Here is a 17,090-nt window from a genome sequence, read left to right on the forward strand (position 1 = left end):
TTGCACAGGATAGAGTAGCATGGAGAGCTGCATCAAACCAGTCTCAGGACTGAAGACCACAACAACAACAACAACAACAACATCCTTAGCAGTTTGGGATAGACGATTACGAGTCGCCGGGTGGTGCCTCCGAGGGGTTCTACGCGCTTCAGTCTGGAACCGCGCGACCACTACGTTCGCACGTTCGAATCCTGCCTCGGGCATGGATGTGTGTGATGGCCTTGGGTTAGTTAAGTTTAAGTAATTCTAAGTTCTAGGGGACTCGGTTCTAGGCGCTTCAGTCCGGAACCGCGCGACTGCTACGGTCGCATGTTCGAATCCTGCCTCGGGCATGGATATGTGTGATGTCCTTAGGTTAGTTAGATTTAAGTATTTCTAAGTTCTAGGGGACTGATGACCTCAGATGTTTAGTCCAAAGTGCTCAGAGCCATTTGAACCATTCTAGGGGACTGATGACCTCAGATGTTAAGTCCCATAGTGCTCAGAGCCTTTTCAACCATTTGATGAGTCAGTCAGTCACTCAAGACACTTCGTTTTACGTATAGAGACAAATGTTAAAGAGAGAAACTGATGGAGGGTCGGTACATCGGTGTTTGTGGAGTTTTCTTCAACTTTTCAAACCACGAAACATAAAATTTAGAAGCAAAGGTGATCAACTTCTTTAAGATCATCCTGTTTTTCACTCAAAAGAAACTATCGGAACTGGGATGAAAGCACCGCGTGGTGAGTCCACTGACTCGGCGTGATCGTAGAATCACCGCAGAGGCTGCTTCTGCGGTATCCACCAGCTGACGGCTGAGTTCAACTGCTACGTGAACAAAGTTTCCTATACTTTACGCATTGGATACCGGTAAACAAAAAATGCTTTTCGCTATGGATCTGTAAACCAAAATCAGTAAACATATTGCGAAGACAAACCTTTATTTTGTCGTCGGCGGTGGCCGCCCAACTGTCGTCAAAAGACAAGATGGCGCCCGTGTCCCAGTCGTGTGACGGGTGGAAGTCAGCTTGCTGACCGTTCGATGCCAGTTGCGTCGTGAAATGGTTCAGGGCAAAGAAGTCTGCAGCTCCTAGACATACAAGAATAACAGATGATAAACGTTTGAGTCACTTGGAACTTCATGACTGTCTTTAGCTCCACAAAACATCTTAATAGCTATTTATCATAAACGAATAGTTAGCGTGATTATGATAAAAATGTTAGCGATGATACTAGAGGACGATGTGTCACTCGGAGACAGGGAACGTTGGTCTAGAAAGTACTGATACGGAAGATACATGCGAAAATTGAAAATATAAAAGTTGAGGCTTTTTTTACGACTATCAGCATCCAAGCGGAAATACTTTTGTAATGACTTGTTTTTACCTACACAAAGGCTACATTTACAATGAATGTTCAAAGAGGCGCCCACCAGCGTCATCACACTGGCGCACGACGTTCAGCCGTACCTGCCCCATCACTTCTGGTATAGTTCGGGCAATGTCACAGACAGCCGCATTTCTTACGAGGAGATCCTCTTCACTTTCCAAGAGTCTCGTACGCCAGATTTTCCATGTGACCCCAGAGGACGAAGTCAACTAGAGCGAGATGGGGCGACCTACTTGGCCCCTTTGCATCCACGTTTTAGTGAACGACTGAAGCACGCCTTCATGAGGTCGAAGTGCATAGTCAGCTGTAGATCCATTACGTCGGTATGAGATATGCTCGAAACTGACATGGTATATCTTAAGGCGGTGTGAGAAATGCATCTCTAAAAACACAAGGCACTGATCGAATCAAATGGAGAGGAAGCAGCTACGCTTCTTCGACTCAGTGCCAGACTGGTGCTTGCACGTGGTGTTGCGCCAGTCTCTCTGCAATGTCACAGACAGCCGCATTTCTTACGAGGAGATCCTCTTCACTTTCCAAGAGTCTCGTACGCCAGATTTTCCATGTGTCCCCAGAGGACGAAGTCAACTAGAGGGAGATGGGGCGACCTACTTGGCCCCTTTGCATCCACGTTTTAGTGAACGACTGAAGCACGCCTTCATGAGGTCGAAGTGCATAGTCAGCTGTAGATCCATTACGTCGGTATGAGATATGCTCGAAACTGACATGGTATATCTTAAGGCGGTGTGAGAAATGCATCTCTAAAAACACAAGGCACTGATCGAATCAAATGGAGAGGAAGCAGCTACGGACCAATTAACCAGTCGCTTACTATGCCCGCCCACCAATTCACAGCCTATCTCTTTTGGTGGCTCCTCACAACAGTATCCTATGCATTTTCAATGGCCCAGATGTGACTATTGCGACCTTTGATCATTTAATCACTTTTACGACTGGCTTCGTGTGAGAGGAGTAACCTGCTTGCCCTTACCATTGCAACACCAGGAAGGATTCAAGAAATATTACTTGTGATATATATTCAGTGTAGTTCAAAGAATATACAACTGTATACGTGGCTCCCAGCTTTAGCTCTAGCGAGGCTGGGATCGATCTTCGATAGCAGGCAGAGGAACGACGTTCCACGCTTCTTCGACTCAGTGCCAGACTGGTGCTTGCACGTGGTGTTGCGCCAGTCTCTCTGCAACCCATGTCCACACTCTTCCATGGCCGAGAGATCTGGAAAACGTGTTGGCCGGGACAACAAGCAAACAACGTCTATTGTCAGGTGAGTCAGAACGAACACAAGCAACACGCGGTTTAGCGTTATCTTGCTGAAATATAAATTGACGAAGATATCGAACATAGACATCAGTCAGCCTCCATCAACATTCCAGAAAAGTAACGGCTGCTGTCCAAGGCACTAGGTGATAGTATTTTGTACCTAATGTCACCCAGTAACATCACACCAGGTGCTGCGCTTATATGACAATGACGAATGCACTATGGCAACGTTCGCTCTCCTCAGAGCGCCCATACACGGACACATCTAGCGTGACGCTGTGCCCAGAATTGGGACGGAGCGTTGCCGCACTCCTGTGTGCAGTGTTGGCGGTAGGCGGCTACTTCCGGCACGTCTCTCCTGCTCTATGCCGCAACTATGGTGCACCGGCCGTCGCCGCAGAGTCTGCCTTCATACCTGGCTACCTTCATACAAGCCCATTTCCTGAATCAACGTACTTGACGCTTTTTTACAATCTCTCGTGGCCCGGTAAACAATACAGAGCTATTAATAGGTGAAACGCTCGCTAGACCAGCAGGGCATAACAGGTGATTAGGATTGTGGAAAGGGCCAAATAGGGTGGGATCAGTTTCACCTTCTTATTGTAATTTATTGTAATCTAATAACACTTTTACAACCAAAGTGGCACATAGCTGCACTTTTACCGAAAGCAACTCTTTCACGGCTGAAAACCTCCAAACAAGAAATCTTAACACATCAACAAGACAAAATTCAATTAAGATAGCAATAAAATAATTAAAAAACAAACATCACAGCAAAGCAGATAGAACAAACTTACGGAAGGTGCATATCAATGGCTGAAGGCCACAATTAAGTTTCAAAATTTTAAAATATATTACCATAATCTTTTAAAGGCAGAAGGTCGCAATGTTTAAGCTTGAAAGCTAAATTTAAGAGTTAATTTTCCAAATTTTTTAAGAAAAAGAAAAATTACCATAAGCCTTAAATTTTAAGTAGCTGAAAACAGATAATTAAACACCGGTGGCACTCAGAAGCCTCCAGGGAGGTCGGTCTGCCCTCGTTCACTTAGGCGAGACAGGTGGTGAGCCTAACTACACTTGATCCGTCGGAACCCAACCAGGGGACAGCCACGGACCGACCGACACAACGACTTGCTTCCCATCAATCGGTACATAAGAACTCAAATACAAAATGTTACGGACGTAATTATCCACAATCAAATATGTACAAACACTCGGTGTTGCTCACAGGAAAACCTCCCAAACAGTGAACCACCGAAACGAACCACAACATGAATGGACGAGTCTTGGGCACTTAAAACACCACGCAACGTTGACGTACTGGGTCGGTGAACCAAGAAGCTCGTAGAGATCGGACAGCTCTACACACGCTCCGACACTGAGCAGGGACCGCCAGCGAACCCAACGACTGCACCGCGCTGAGATAACTTCACTGGTCCGCAGCAACCGACCACTGCCTGCTGGTCCGTCCGCGACTGCTGCTCCGTCGCGACTCCACTGCTGGTGTGTCTCCCACTCACTTCCAGACACACGACGGCGGAAATACTGACTCGGACCCAACCATGCAGAGGAAACACGCCCATTGGCTAAACGACATCCCTGCACCACGACAGGACTGAGCCAAGTTCCACAAGATGGTAACTGAAGGGACGCAGAAGCGCTTAGAGAACCAGTTACAAGTCGCCCGATGAGACGACCGACCTCTCAGAGCCACTACGCCGACATTTAAAATAGTTGTCAGTTGGACTAACGCCAACATCAGACACAACCTGACGAACACTTGCACGAAGACATGAACGATACAACAGCAACTAAGCACGCACGAAGACAGATTGGTAGTCGATGCACACGCACACACACACACACACACACACACACACACACACACACACACACACACGACTGATGAACGATCGGCGAGCCAAAACTCGTCGTCCGGTAGGACGACCGATCGGCGATCCACCAAGACCGTGGCGCGGCTCAAGTGATGCGTGGCGGCAATGGTCGGGCGAGCCATGTCGATGCAGACCTCACTGCGGCTCCAGCCCGACCGCACTAGTGCCGCATTGCAACTGCCCGTCTGGCAGGCCCGGACTGCGCTCCAGACACGCTCCAACTGACTGGCAGCCCGAACTCGCGACGCGAACTCCCTATCCCAACTGCTTACGACAGACAACGACCGGGAAGTAATAGCAGTCGAGCAAAGATACTACGAGAGCGGATATGTCGATACGCGCTGCTAGCGCCGGTCACGGTCAGGCAAAGCAGTGACTCAGTGACACCAGTAATTTAAATTAACGTAGTGAGGTGGAAGTACATTAAAAACAGGGTGTAAAATACTTGACAGAGGGAACTCAAACCACGCACGGCTCAATAGGTATCTCCAGGGTTTCAGAAAAGGTATATCGCAGACAGAAAATACTGTGAAGAGTAGCCTGCTGGAAGAGAAAGTGGGAGGTCATTTTGTGTGGCGCTCTGCAATAAATTGAGTGTTTGTGCTGTCTTTGCATCAAGTGATTCCAAAAAGTAATAACTAGCATTTCTACTAATGAAAGTCGTCTCTATTGTATCACCGCCATGGATGAGAGTTTTTTACAGACCTATGACGTTTTTGATACTACACTACATTACTTCAAGTGTGCTGCTAAAAGGTAGACATCATGGTACTTCTGTTTATTGAGCGTATCAGAGATATGAAGAGTATTCTGGAGTACTTTAACATCACGTCGTCTTTAGCATTCCATCTGACAAGGCAAGCTACAATAGTTTTATTCTGTAGTAATGTGTAGCAAAGCCAGAATGTTGTTCATTCGAAAGGCTTGAAAGCGGTTTTGAATTAATACACTGACACTGAAAACTACAAGACATTTTTTAAAAAAAGGCACGAATCAGTAGATACTGCAGCTGTCTAAATTCCTGTTCGTAACAACTGTAATGATGTAGCTGCAGAACGCACCTTGTGGGATCCTGTAAACAGGTTATCCACTCTGCAATGTCGCGTTAAATTAGTTCGCGCCTGTAGATAGGCAATCCAATGAACAAACTTGCAAAACGGGCTGCTGCCATTGCCAATCCCAGGCAGCAGCCACTCCAATGAGTTGCAACCTCGTACTCTTCCGCGTCGCAAACGGTGCCCACACTCAGCACCTGTAATGTGAATTAAGAGCTCGGAGAGACGCTCTATTCACTCACATATGTAGTTTTCACACAGTCATCTTCTGAAATAATAGAGCTATATATTAATAATCCTGTTAAGTTTGTCCCCTCTGGCATTAGTTGCTTGGGCTCATTGAGGTAGTGCATAGCATTCAGTATTCCACTCCTGACTATGTATTCCGTATTTGAATTACAGACGAAGGATCCTAACCAACACATCCACCATTACCAACGGATTCCTGCAGTCCCCATCAGCCCATTGATCTACACAACTCAGGTTCAAAAATGGTTCAAATGGCTCTGAGCACTATGGGACTTAACATCGGAGGTCATCAGTCCCCTGGAACGTAGAATTACTTAAACCTAACTAACCTAAAGACATCACACATATCCATGCTCGAGGTAGGATTCGAACTTGCGACAGTAGCAATTGCACGGTTCCGGACTGAAGCGCCTAGAACCGCTCGGCCACCGCGGCCGGCTCAATGCTCAGGTAGGAAAGCCAAACGCCATCTTCCTACACCGCAAGAATTGCTTCTCTACCGCTTACCATAGAGGTGAACACATCTCAGGTCAATAAATACCATACCATTTTTCCTGTTTCCATTACCTGCAAAAAAAGTTTTGGGAACTCAGTGTGCATCAGGCGTCTCCTATGGGGATACTTGGCGTGACACAATCTTACAGCTTCCTTGCATTTTACATTTGCTCATCTGTACACGAAAATCATTCCTGCTAATTCCGAAACTGTCCTCAACGCCACTTCACTTACAAGGGGAGGCCGCCATTTGTGAAATTCAGATTCGATCATACTGCGCATAATAAAAGCTCATGGCCAGAGGTGTAATGTGGCAAAGCACCAAGATGCACTTCTCAACCGTTGTCGAGAAAATCGACGGTTAAAAGAAACCGCTGCGTTGAAATACTCTCTACGATTAATAGTTATCTACAGCGTGTTGGGCGCAGCGGTAAGCGCTCGGGTTCGTAATCCAAACGTTGCCGGCACGGTAGCTCAGCGTGTTCGGTCAGATGGTTAGCTGACCTCTGTAATAAAAAAAACTGAGTTAATGGATCAATGACGAACTGAAACGGGTGTCTTGTGACGTCCGCCCCGAGCAGATACAACGAACAAACACGAACAAAAACGAGATTAAAAAAAAAAAAAGGTCGTGGGGTCGATTCTCGCCCCATGCAATTTTTTTTATTATTAGTTTTTTGTAATTTATATATATATATATATATATATATATATATATATATATAAACTATTAGTGAATTGCTTATGCATGTTGGTGAAGGCAGATCGCTCTCCAATTGTACCGCCTCCATTTTTCCGTTTGTTTAACAGGGTGTACCAAAGCTCTCACGTCCGCACCAATTTTCGACGATGTTATAAGTTGCGCTAGGGACCGCATCTACCTTCTTTCGAAGTTAGCAGGCAACTACGCTGTTATGCGGCGGCTCGTTTCGGCCCATTCAACACCTGTCCTTCAAGTGTAACGAGCGAGTAACGGAGTTTATATTGCATACCTGCCACAGCAAATTTGTGTTCATGGGGTCTCTATTCTAATTCGAATGTTTGACTTACGCTATATGTATTCGTTTCGGAATATCGTTTCTACGTCTTCCGTTAACTATACGTGGTTAACATTATGAGGACAATTAATAACATTTATGAAATACAACTTTGTTTGCGGAAAACATCATGATGTTCGAAGTCGCCAGTTTTTCCACGACAAACGACTTTCGACAACTTATTATATGCATAATTGTTGCAACAGATTGCCGGGAATATATATATATATATATATATATATATATATATATATATATATATATATATATATTTTACACACATTTGAATTACAAAAAACGAATACTAAAAAAAAATTGCTTGGCGCGAGACTCGATCCGGTGACCTTCGGATTACGATCCCGAGCGCTTACCGCTGCGCCACGATGCTGTAGAAAATCATTAATCGTAGAGAGTATTTCACGGCAGCGGTTTCTTTTAACTGTCGATTTTCTCGACAATGGCTGAGAAGTGCGTCTTGGTGCTTTGCCACATTACACCTCTGGCCATGAGCATTTATTATGCGCAGTATGAATCGAATCTGAATTTCACAATTGGCGGCCTCCCCTTGTTAGACTGATGGTTCTTACACTTCAACATTTCCATTCAGAGTGCAGTGTACACACTTGAATGTTGTGCAGTGGATTACAGGGGTTTCGTCTCCCCTTCATGTCATGAGCACTCATATGTTGATCGGTTTTTTTTCCTACCCTAAATTAAATCATTTTGTCTCACAAGTAATGGAATATTCCCGACTTTTATATCGTGGTCGGATGGATTTCACATTAGAACCCAACGTTTCGTCCACAGCTGCGGATTTCAGGGTAGTTGTAGGGACTACAGGAAGAACCGTAAGAAAAGGACTAGAAGAGCACAACTGCGACTCTTGAAGGGGAGAGATTAAGAGATCAGCTGTTGTGGAACGTGATATGGAGCCAGGAGAGTACTACATTCATTTTTATAGGACTCAAGTACTCGCAGCCACAAGCGGACACTGTGAAAGGTTATAAAGAGGGGTCACAGAGATTGTTAAACACCGCAGGAATTTCATTAGGAAGGAGGAAAGTGTGAAACTGAATTATATCTGGATCCCGATACCAAAGAACATGTATACGAGTCTTCCACCATGGGGTGATAGGAACAGCGGACGACGGTAACCATGAACGGCCAACTGCCCCCGGGTTTTCAAAGCATGTGATATCAAGTCACTGCGAGGGAGCTCGCGGAAACGAAATTTTGCGCTGAAGTCTAGTAGTCAGCCAGGCTGTGAACTGGACGCTCAAAGAAGATGAGATCCCCCATAAAAATTTCCTCTGCAGATGGGAACGAAACGTTGGGTTTTAGCGTGAAATCCATCCGACCACGACGTAATAGCCCGGAATATGTTATTAACTATCACATTTACAGCCGTGAACCTTTACATTTTACAATAATTTGCTCATCCATCACCCATGAAAGTTACAAAAAATGGCTCTAAGCACTGTGGGACTTAACATCTGAGGTCATACGTCCCCTAGACTTAGAACTACTTAAACATAACTAACCTAAAGACATCACACACATCCATGCTCGAGGTAAGATTCGAACCTGTGACCGCAGCAGCCGCGTGGTTCCGGACTGAAGCGCCTAGAACCGCTCGGCCACAACGGCCGACCCATGAAAGTTTATCATTACAGAAACATCCTGTATTCTTAGACATTGTATTTCATAACAGATGTCGCTTCTCATCGTTCGCTGATCCATTTTAGGACACAGAAGGAAAAATAGTCATCCGTATACTTCCATAAGCGTGTTGACGCTCTTTATCTCATTATTGTGGGAATATTGCAGGAAGTCAGTCTCTACTCGCATCCAACAGCCTTACAGGAAAAGAAGGTTTCTTTCTTCCAGCTATTCACGTAACCATCATTCAGTCATCAACAAAAGTATCCTTACTCAGTAATTTTCAGGTTTGTATTACTACAGGCGATAACTATACTGTAGTACTATTTGGCACAACAAAAATGTTAGAAGGTTTACACTGAAGACCCAAAGAAACTGGTACACCTCGTTAATATCATATAGGGCCCCCGCGAGCACGCAGAAGCGCCGCAGTACGACGTGGCATGGACTCGACCAATATCTGAAGTAGTGCTGTAGGGAACTGACACCATGAATCCTGAAGGGCTATCCATAAATACGTAAGAGGGGGTGGAGAACAGCAAGTTGCCAGGCATCACAGATATGCTCAATAACGTTCATGTCTGAAGAGTTTGGTGGCCAGCGGAGATGTTTAAACTGAGAAGAGAGTTCCTGGAGCCACTCTGTAGCAATTCTGGACGTGTGGGGTGTCGCATTGTCCTGCTGGAATTCCCGAAGTCCGTCGGAATGCGCAATGGACATCAATGGATACAGGTGATCAAATAGGATGCTTATGTATGATGTAAGAGGTCCATGACTAAGGGATTTATTGGTAGCGCACTCGAGCAGATGTAATTTCGATGGATTGCTCACGTGCTGCCTGCGATATGTAAGCTATAAGAGAATCTCAGACCAGAGAGCAGTGTTGACTGCAGTAAGAGCTGTGTAGCAGTAGAAGTAAGTAGTAGCTAGCAGTCTGGTGTATCGAGTTGGCTGGGCCGGTCGTGGGGAGCGATGGCGGTGCCTGAGCGATGTAGTATAAGGTAAAAGCAGCCTCGCGCATATGTAGTATTGTTATATCATGTCCCATGTAAATGTTTTTAAAAAAATCTCTTAATAATAATCTATCGGCCAGCATTGCACTGGGCTGTTCCAGAAAAATTTCTTATAGGAGCAGATATATATGCGTTATCCGGCGACCTTATTAAGGTAAAAAATTTCAATTTATTCAGTATGATCTATCAGGGCCATGACGCAGCACTGCTGATGTCCAAAATGTACCAGTTTAAATTCACAGTCAGTTATTGAGAGGTTATAAGTGAGCCACAATTTTATTGAGAGGTTAGTCACATTTTATTATTGGTAGGTTACGGAATTTATCTGTTGGTAGGTTACGCTCAATGTGAATGCAATATATATATTTTTATCTGTTGGTAGGTTATAATGAATGTGAATGAATTATAAAAATATTATTTTTTACTGTGGTGAGGTTACAAAGTGTCACCTGTCGGAGTCGTATCTAGACATGTCAGGGGTCCCACATCATTCCAACGGCAGGCGCAACACACCGTTACAGAGCCTCCACCAACTTCAACAGTCTCCCGCTGACATGCAGGGTCTATTGATTCATGAGGTTTGTGTCCATACCCGTACACGTCCATCTGCTCGATACAATTTGAAACGAGACTTGTCCGACCAGGAAACATGTTTCCAGTCATCAGCATTCTAATGTCAGTCATCAAGTGGACACGAGTGGGCCTTTGACTCCAAAATCCCATATCGATTATGTTTCTTTGAATGGTGGGCACACAGACACTTGGTGATGGCCCAGAATTGATATCTGCAGCAATTTGCGGAAGGGTTGCACTTCTGTCACTCTGAATGAATCCCTTCAGTCATTGTTGGTCCCGTTCTTGCAGGATCTTTTTTCAGCCGCAGCGACGTCGGGGATTTGATGGTTCACCGGAGTCTTGATATCCACGGTACACTCGTGAAATGGTCGTATGGAAAATCCCAAATTCATCACTACCTCGGCGATGCTGTGTCCCATCGCTCGTGCGCCGACTATAATAGCACGTTCAAACTCAGTTATATCTTGTTGACCTTCCATTGTAGCAACAATAACCGATCTAACAACTGCGCGAGACAGTTTTCTCATATAGGCTTTCCCGACAGCACCGCCGTATTCTCCCTTTTTACATATCTTTTTATTTAAATATGCATGCCTATACCAGTTTCTCTGGCGCCTCAGTGTATTTGTCATTCTGAATTCAAAGATTCATTAGAATACAATGTTCGTACTGCGCCTCTCCAAGAACAGGACACGTAAACAAAGGTGCGTATTCAGGATCTGGCTGCAGGAACGGCAGATAAAAACATTCATCGCTTCAATAGATTATTGTTTTTACGCCTGAGAGAGAACATATGTTAGGACAGAGAACTTACCTCTGAGGTCGCCTAGTTCCTGGGCGCTGAACTCGGGTAGCCGCGAGATCCAGATGTTGTCGTTGATGCAGTCCTCCCAGATGCGTTCCTGCATCACCAGGGGGTATCCGCCCTCCTCCGTGTAGATCGGGTGAGCAAACCAACCCAGCTGCAACACAGGCGGAACATGCACGTCAGGGAAACAAGTGTGCTTTTATAATTTCTAAGACTTTCCCGGCGATTTGTTGTCATCTCGTAGAATCGGGTGTACTGGCAGTGGTCCGTGTCTTCCCAACACGATATTTCGACGTCGTAATTAGGCGTCTTCATCAGGTGTTCCCTGAGACTGGTTGACGAGCTGAGCTTGTCCCATATTTATACTTGGGCGGCGTGTGGCGCTCCCTATGCCGTCCGCGCCCACTTTGGCCACTTCTGGCGGTGGTATCAGTCTCTAGGCGCTCCATCATCGGTCCGCGCCCGTTGCGGCTCTCTTCTAAGGTGGCGGACATCCCAAGGCGTTCCGTATTGCGTCCACGCCCGATAGGCGCGATCCTAGCACTATCATGGCTCTGTTGAAGTTCCTCATGCTGTCCGCGACGGCGGCGAGTTTCTCTCGTGGCCGAGCCATTCTCCTGGCCTTCTGAACCCAGTATGCGCCTGTGAGGTGCGCTTCTTGCGTCATCCGGCTGCTGTTGGAGCTGCTTATTATGATGGCCATCCTCCAAGGAGCTTGCTGTCGCCTGGTATCCTGTATACCGTTCTGTTCCGTTACGTCTGTAGTTCATTCCTGGAGGAGAGAACTTTCTTCCGTTGTTTCTGTAGTAGTTCCAAAGCTGGGTTCCACGCAGTACTAAGCTTGATGAAGTTCTCCGCCATCTTGATTACAATCGATTCATTAATGATACTATCCAAGAATGGGAGGGGGTCTGAGCCAGGGACTTGGTTTTGTCATAATCCATGGTGTGCTCAACGTCCAGGCAATGTTCTGCCATTGCAGATAACAAAACAGGAGTGTTGTGGACATGTGAAAAAGAGGATTGGTGTTAGATTGATGGAGCTACGAACAGAAATGAAAGGAAAGCTGTCTGTCTGACCGAGGCAGATTGACAGAAACTGAAATAGACCTTCTTCAGAGTTATTATCGACTGGCCATTAGACGAACTGCGCCTCTGAATGATGTTACAGCAATGGGAAAACCTGTATGGGCCGCCTACTTTCATAAGTTGTCCACAGATGACCACCCTGTTCACAGACTTTGTCCTAAAGTAACAGATTCTTGGTGTGGTTACCAAAAAGTAATAGAAAGTGATCAAATATACCACCACAAGCATTCTCTTCCTGAGCCTGTTATGAATGAAATAAAACTAATTTTTAGAGACCTGAGTGACTCTGTTTTGCTTAGTAAACGTCTTCATGGGGGCACTCATAATATAAATGTAAGTTTCAACGATTGCATATGGGAAAGATTACCTAAGAATGTTTTTGTAGGACTAAATACATTAAAAGTTGGTGTACTAGATCCACTGATATGTTTCAATGATCTACTGATAGAAAGATTGGAAGTACTGAGAAATTTAGGCATAAAATATGGCTCTGATATGGAAGTTTAAATGCATGCATGTGACAGACAATGGGTGCATGAAGCTGAAAGATTCGCTCTTAAAATTACCAAAGAAGCAAGAAGCACTAAAAGGAATGCCAAGAGGAAGCTTGAAGATGAAAAAATGCTGCAGGATGAAGACTATGCTTCAGGAATGTTGTGGGGCAAAGTTTAATTGGACTCATATCTTCATTCACAATTTCCCACAAGTGTATTTTTCAGAATTCAGGTACAAATATTTCATAAAGTTCATAAAGCATTGCTCTAATTTTTTTCTCTAACTTGCAATAGTCAATACTTATGCAGTAGACCTAAGCTTTATTGCAGAATCAGCTAAATTATAGAAAAATAACATTTTTATTAGGAAAGAAATTATAAAAATTAAAACGTAAGATGTGATATTTTTTATCCTTGTAATATACATGACAGGTGGAATTAAATAGGTCTAGTACCTCAGCCATCATGTCATACATATCTGGTAAAAATTTGGTCTCCTTCAAATATGTAACATTGAATTAAACTGTACCTCAATTTGAGGAAGCATTTTGGAAAAAAATTCATCAATTTCTTTGTAATTTAATAATCCTAAGCAGGTTAAAAATATTCAAAATACTTCTAATTTGTTTAGAAAGTGTGCTGAATTACCTGATATCAACAAAAAATCTGTATAACATGTACATTATAAACGAAAGAAATAGGTGTTGATTTCTACATAATATTGAACCAGGAAAGTATCCTGATGATGATGATGATGAAGTCCCATACTGTTTGACAGAGCGTAGGGGAGCGATGTGGGAGACCCGCATCGTCGTACTAGGCAAGTTCCTAGTGGAGGTGGTTTGCCATTGCCTTCCTCCGACCGTAATGGGGATGAATGATGATGATGAAGACGACACAACAACACCCAGTCATCTCGAGGCTGGTAAAAATCCCTGACCCCGCCGTGAATCGAACCCGGGACCCCGTGCTCGGGAAGTGAGAACGCTACCGCGAGACCACGAGCTGCAGACCTGTATCCTGAAAGACAGATAATATGTATGCAGAAGACATGTGATCTGTAATCCAAGAAGTTTCACTATGATCACTCCATTGGCAAAAGATTCCGAACTAGTCCCCCACTGGGGTACGTAGGAGGTGACTGCCAATGGGGAGGTGACCATGAGAGAAATATGAAATAACCAACGACGGGATAACATTCTACGAATCGGAGCATGGAATGGCAGGAGTTTTAACGTAATAGGAAAGCTAGAAAATCTGGACAGTGGACTGCAAAGTATCACTCTAGATACAGTAGGCGTCAGTGAATTGAAAGGGAAAGAAGATAAGGATTTATGGTCAGACGAATATAGCGTAATATCAACAGCGGCAGAAATTGATATAAAGAGCGTGAATTCGCTATGAATAGGACAGCAGGGCAGAGAGTGAGCTACTGTGGACAGTTCCGTGGTAGGGTTGTTCTCGTCGGATTCGACAGCAAACCAACACCGACAGCGATATTTCAGGTACGTGTGTCAACTCGGAAGCAGAAGATGAAAAGATAGAGAAAATGTATGAGGATATTGAACAAGTAATTCAGTATGTAAAGGGAGACTGTAATCTAATAATCATCGGGAAATGGATCGCGGGTGTAGAGGAACGGATAGAATAAATGGTTATGGGAGGATATGGGCTTGAGAGCAGAAATGAAAGAGCAGAAAGATTAAGTTGTGCGATAAATTTCAGATGATAATAGCGAATAATCAGTTCACGACACACGTCATGGTCAGATAGAGATTACAAAATCAGATATGGATTGTAAGGCGTACCCATAAAGAGATGTAAACCCAGATCACAATTTAGTAATGATGAAGACCACACGAAGTTTAATGTAAATCGTCTGGGAGAATCAGTGTGGAAGGAGTAAGACACTGAAGTTCACAGGAATGATGAGATGCGTTTGAAGTTCGCTAAATATGTGGATACTGTGCTAAAGGATACAAAAGATAAGAGGACAAGACAATGAAAAGAAATAACCAAAATACTAAGTTGCACAATTACAAAGTGGCGTTACGTCCATCAAGATACAAATTTCTACTGAAGGCTACGGTAAGTGTCTACTAGGCTAGAGCCGGCGTAGGTATTGGCCGGAGCTGTCCTAGCTGTAGGTACACACCGCCAGTCTGACTCTGCTGGCGTACTTATAACACCGATTTGGCAGAGTTCCAATTGGTGGATCTCTGACATATGGTTTTTCACGAAGTAGTTCCGTGTTTCCCCGGGAAGTCTTTTGATGTTTACATCGACTGGCGATGTTTTAATCTGAGCTCTTGGAGGGAGGTCGGCAGCTCATCTTCCTTGTATGTTGTGCGGAACCTCTAACTGATAAGGGGCCGCTACGACACTGTCCCCTTTTAAACAAAATAGCCTGCGATGAAAGGAGGACATAAAAAGCAGACTGGCATACGCAAGAGAGCATTCATGGTCAAGAGAAGTGTACTACTATCAAACATGGGCCTTAATTTGTAGAAGAAATTTCTGAGAATATACGTTCCGTGCTTAGCATTCTATGGTAGGAACCATGGAGAGTGGGGAAAGCGAAACAGAAGAAAATTCGAAGAGTTTGAGGTGTGATGGTATGAGGGTAAGTCAATTATTATCCGCAAAGGAGTTCTAAAATTTTATTATGATCAAATAGGAAACTTACAAGGACATCATTTTTCGACATTGTCCCCTTGCGTTTCAACACACTTGGTCCATCGTTGTACAAGCTTCCTGATGCCCTCATAAAAGTAGGTTCTCGGTTGAGCTGCGAGAAAGAATATGCCGCTTTTTTCACTGCTTCATCCGAGGCAAATCGACGGCCCCTTTATGACCGTTTGAGTGAACCAAACAAGTGACAGTAACAAGGGGCAAGATCGGGACTAAATGGAGGATGATCCAGTACATCAAATTTGAGTTTCTGGAGCGTTTCAGCAGTGTGGGCAGCAGTATGCGGACGGGCATTGTCGTGCAACAACACACCTTTTGACAGCAATCCTCGGTGGTTGTTTCGAACTGCAGGCTTTAGCCTGACAGTAAGCATCTCACTGTAACTTACACTGTTTATTGTTGTGTCCCTTTTCCCCATAATGTTCCAGTGCTGGACCTTGTGCGTGCCAAAAAAAACCGTAAGCATCAGTTTTCCTGTGGACTGTTAGGTTTTAAACTTTTCCTTGCACTGTCAATTTGGATGTTTCCATTCCATATTTTGCCGTTTACTCTCCAGTTCGTAATGATGGATCCATGTTTCGTCACCAGTAATTATCCTGTCTAAGAAATTGTCCCCTTCATTACCATAGCGATCCAAATGTTTTTTGCAGAAGTTCAAGCACGTTTGTTTATGCAAGTGTGTGTGTTGTTTTGGGACCTATCTTGCACAAACTATATGAAACACAAATCTGTTGTGGATGACTTCGTAGGCAGAACAGTGACTAACTTGCAGACGATGTGCCACTTTGTCAATAGTTAATCGTCTGTCTAAGAGAGTTATTTCATGTGAACGCTCAATAGTTTCTTCATTTGTGGCGGTAAACGGTCATCGGGCTCTTTCATCGTGCGTAACACTTGTGCGACCATTTCAGAATTATTCAATCCATTTGTAGACACTCCGTTGTGGCAAATCACTGTTCCCGTAATGTACCGAAAGTTTTCGATGAATTTGGGCCCATGATACGTCTTCCGATCACATAAAACGGATCACTGAACGTTGCTCTTCTTTGGTGCAAATAGAAAGCGGAGCAGCCATGATTAACAACACGGCAGCGATAACGAAACTAACCGAGAAGCTTGAAAATTGCAAAGATATAACAATAAATAAACAAAGCATGCATCATGAACGTAAAACGACAGTACTACCAAAATAAACGAAAATGTAAGTAAAAAGCGGATAAAAATTAACTTACCCTTGTACAGGGGAATGTAGAAAATGAGTTGGACTGACAAGATAAAGAATGAGGTGGTTCTCCACAGAATCGACAAAGAAAAGGACAAACGGAAAATAGTATCAAGAAGAAGGGACAGGATGATAGTATGTGTGTTACATCAGGAAAT

The 17,090-nt window shown here is 44.2% G+C and overlaps 1 protein-coding gene across 1 annotated transcript in view; it reads right to left on the reverse strand.

Annotated features, from left to right (window-relative positions):
- Positions 1-17,090, reverse strand: part of LOC126199419 (myrosinase 1-like) — a 100,150-nt gene that overhangs the window by 21,562 nt on the left and 61,498 nt on the right. The window contains exons 7-8 of the mRNA XM_049936337.1: positions 11,444-11,591; positions 919-1,070 (exon numbers count right to left, since the gene is read on the reverse strand). Coding sequence (XP_049792294.1) covers positions 919-1,070; positions 11,444-11,591 — 300 coding nt within the window. The remainder of the gene's footprint in view (positions 1-918; positions 1,071-11,443; positions 11,592-17,090) is intronic.

The sequence above is a fragment of the Schistocerca nitens genome, chromosome 8, assembly GCF_023898315.1.
Source record: "Schistocerca nitens isolate TAMUIC-IGC-003100 chromosome 8, iqSchNite1.1, whole genome shotgun sequence".
Lineage (NCBI taxonomy): Eukaryota > Metazoa > Arthropoda > Insecta > Orthoptera > Acrididae > Schistocerca > Schistocerca nitens.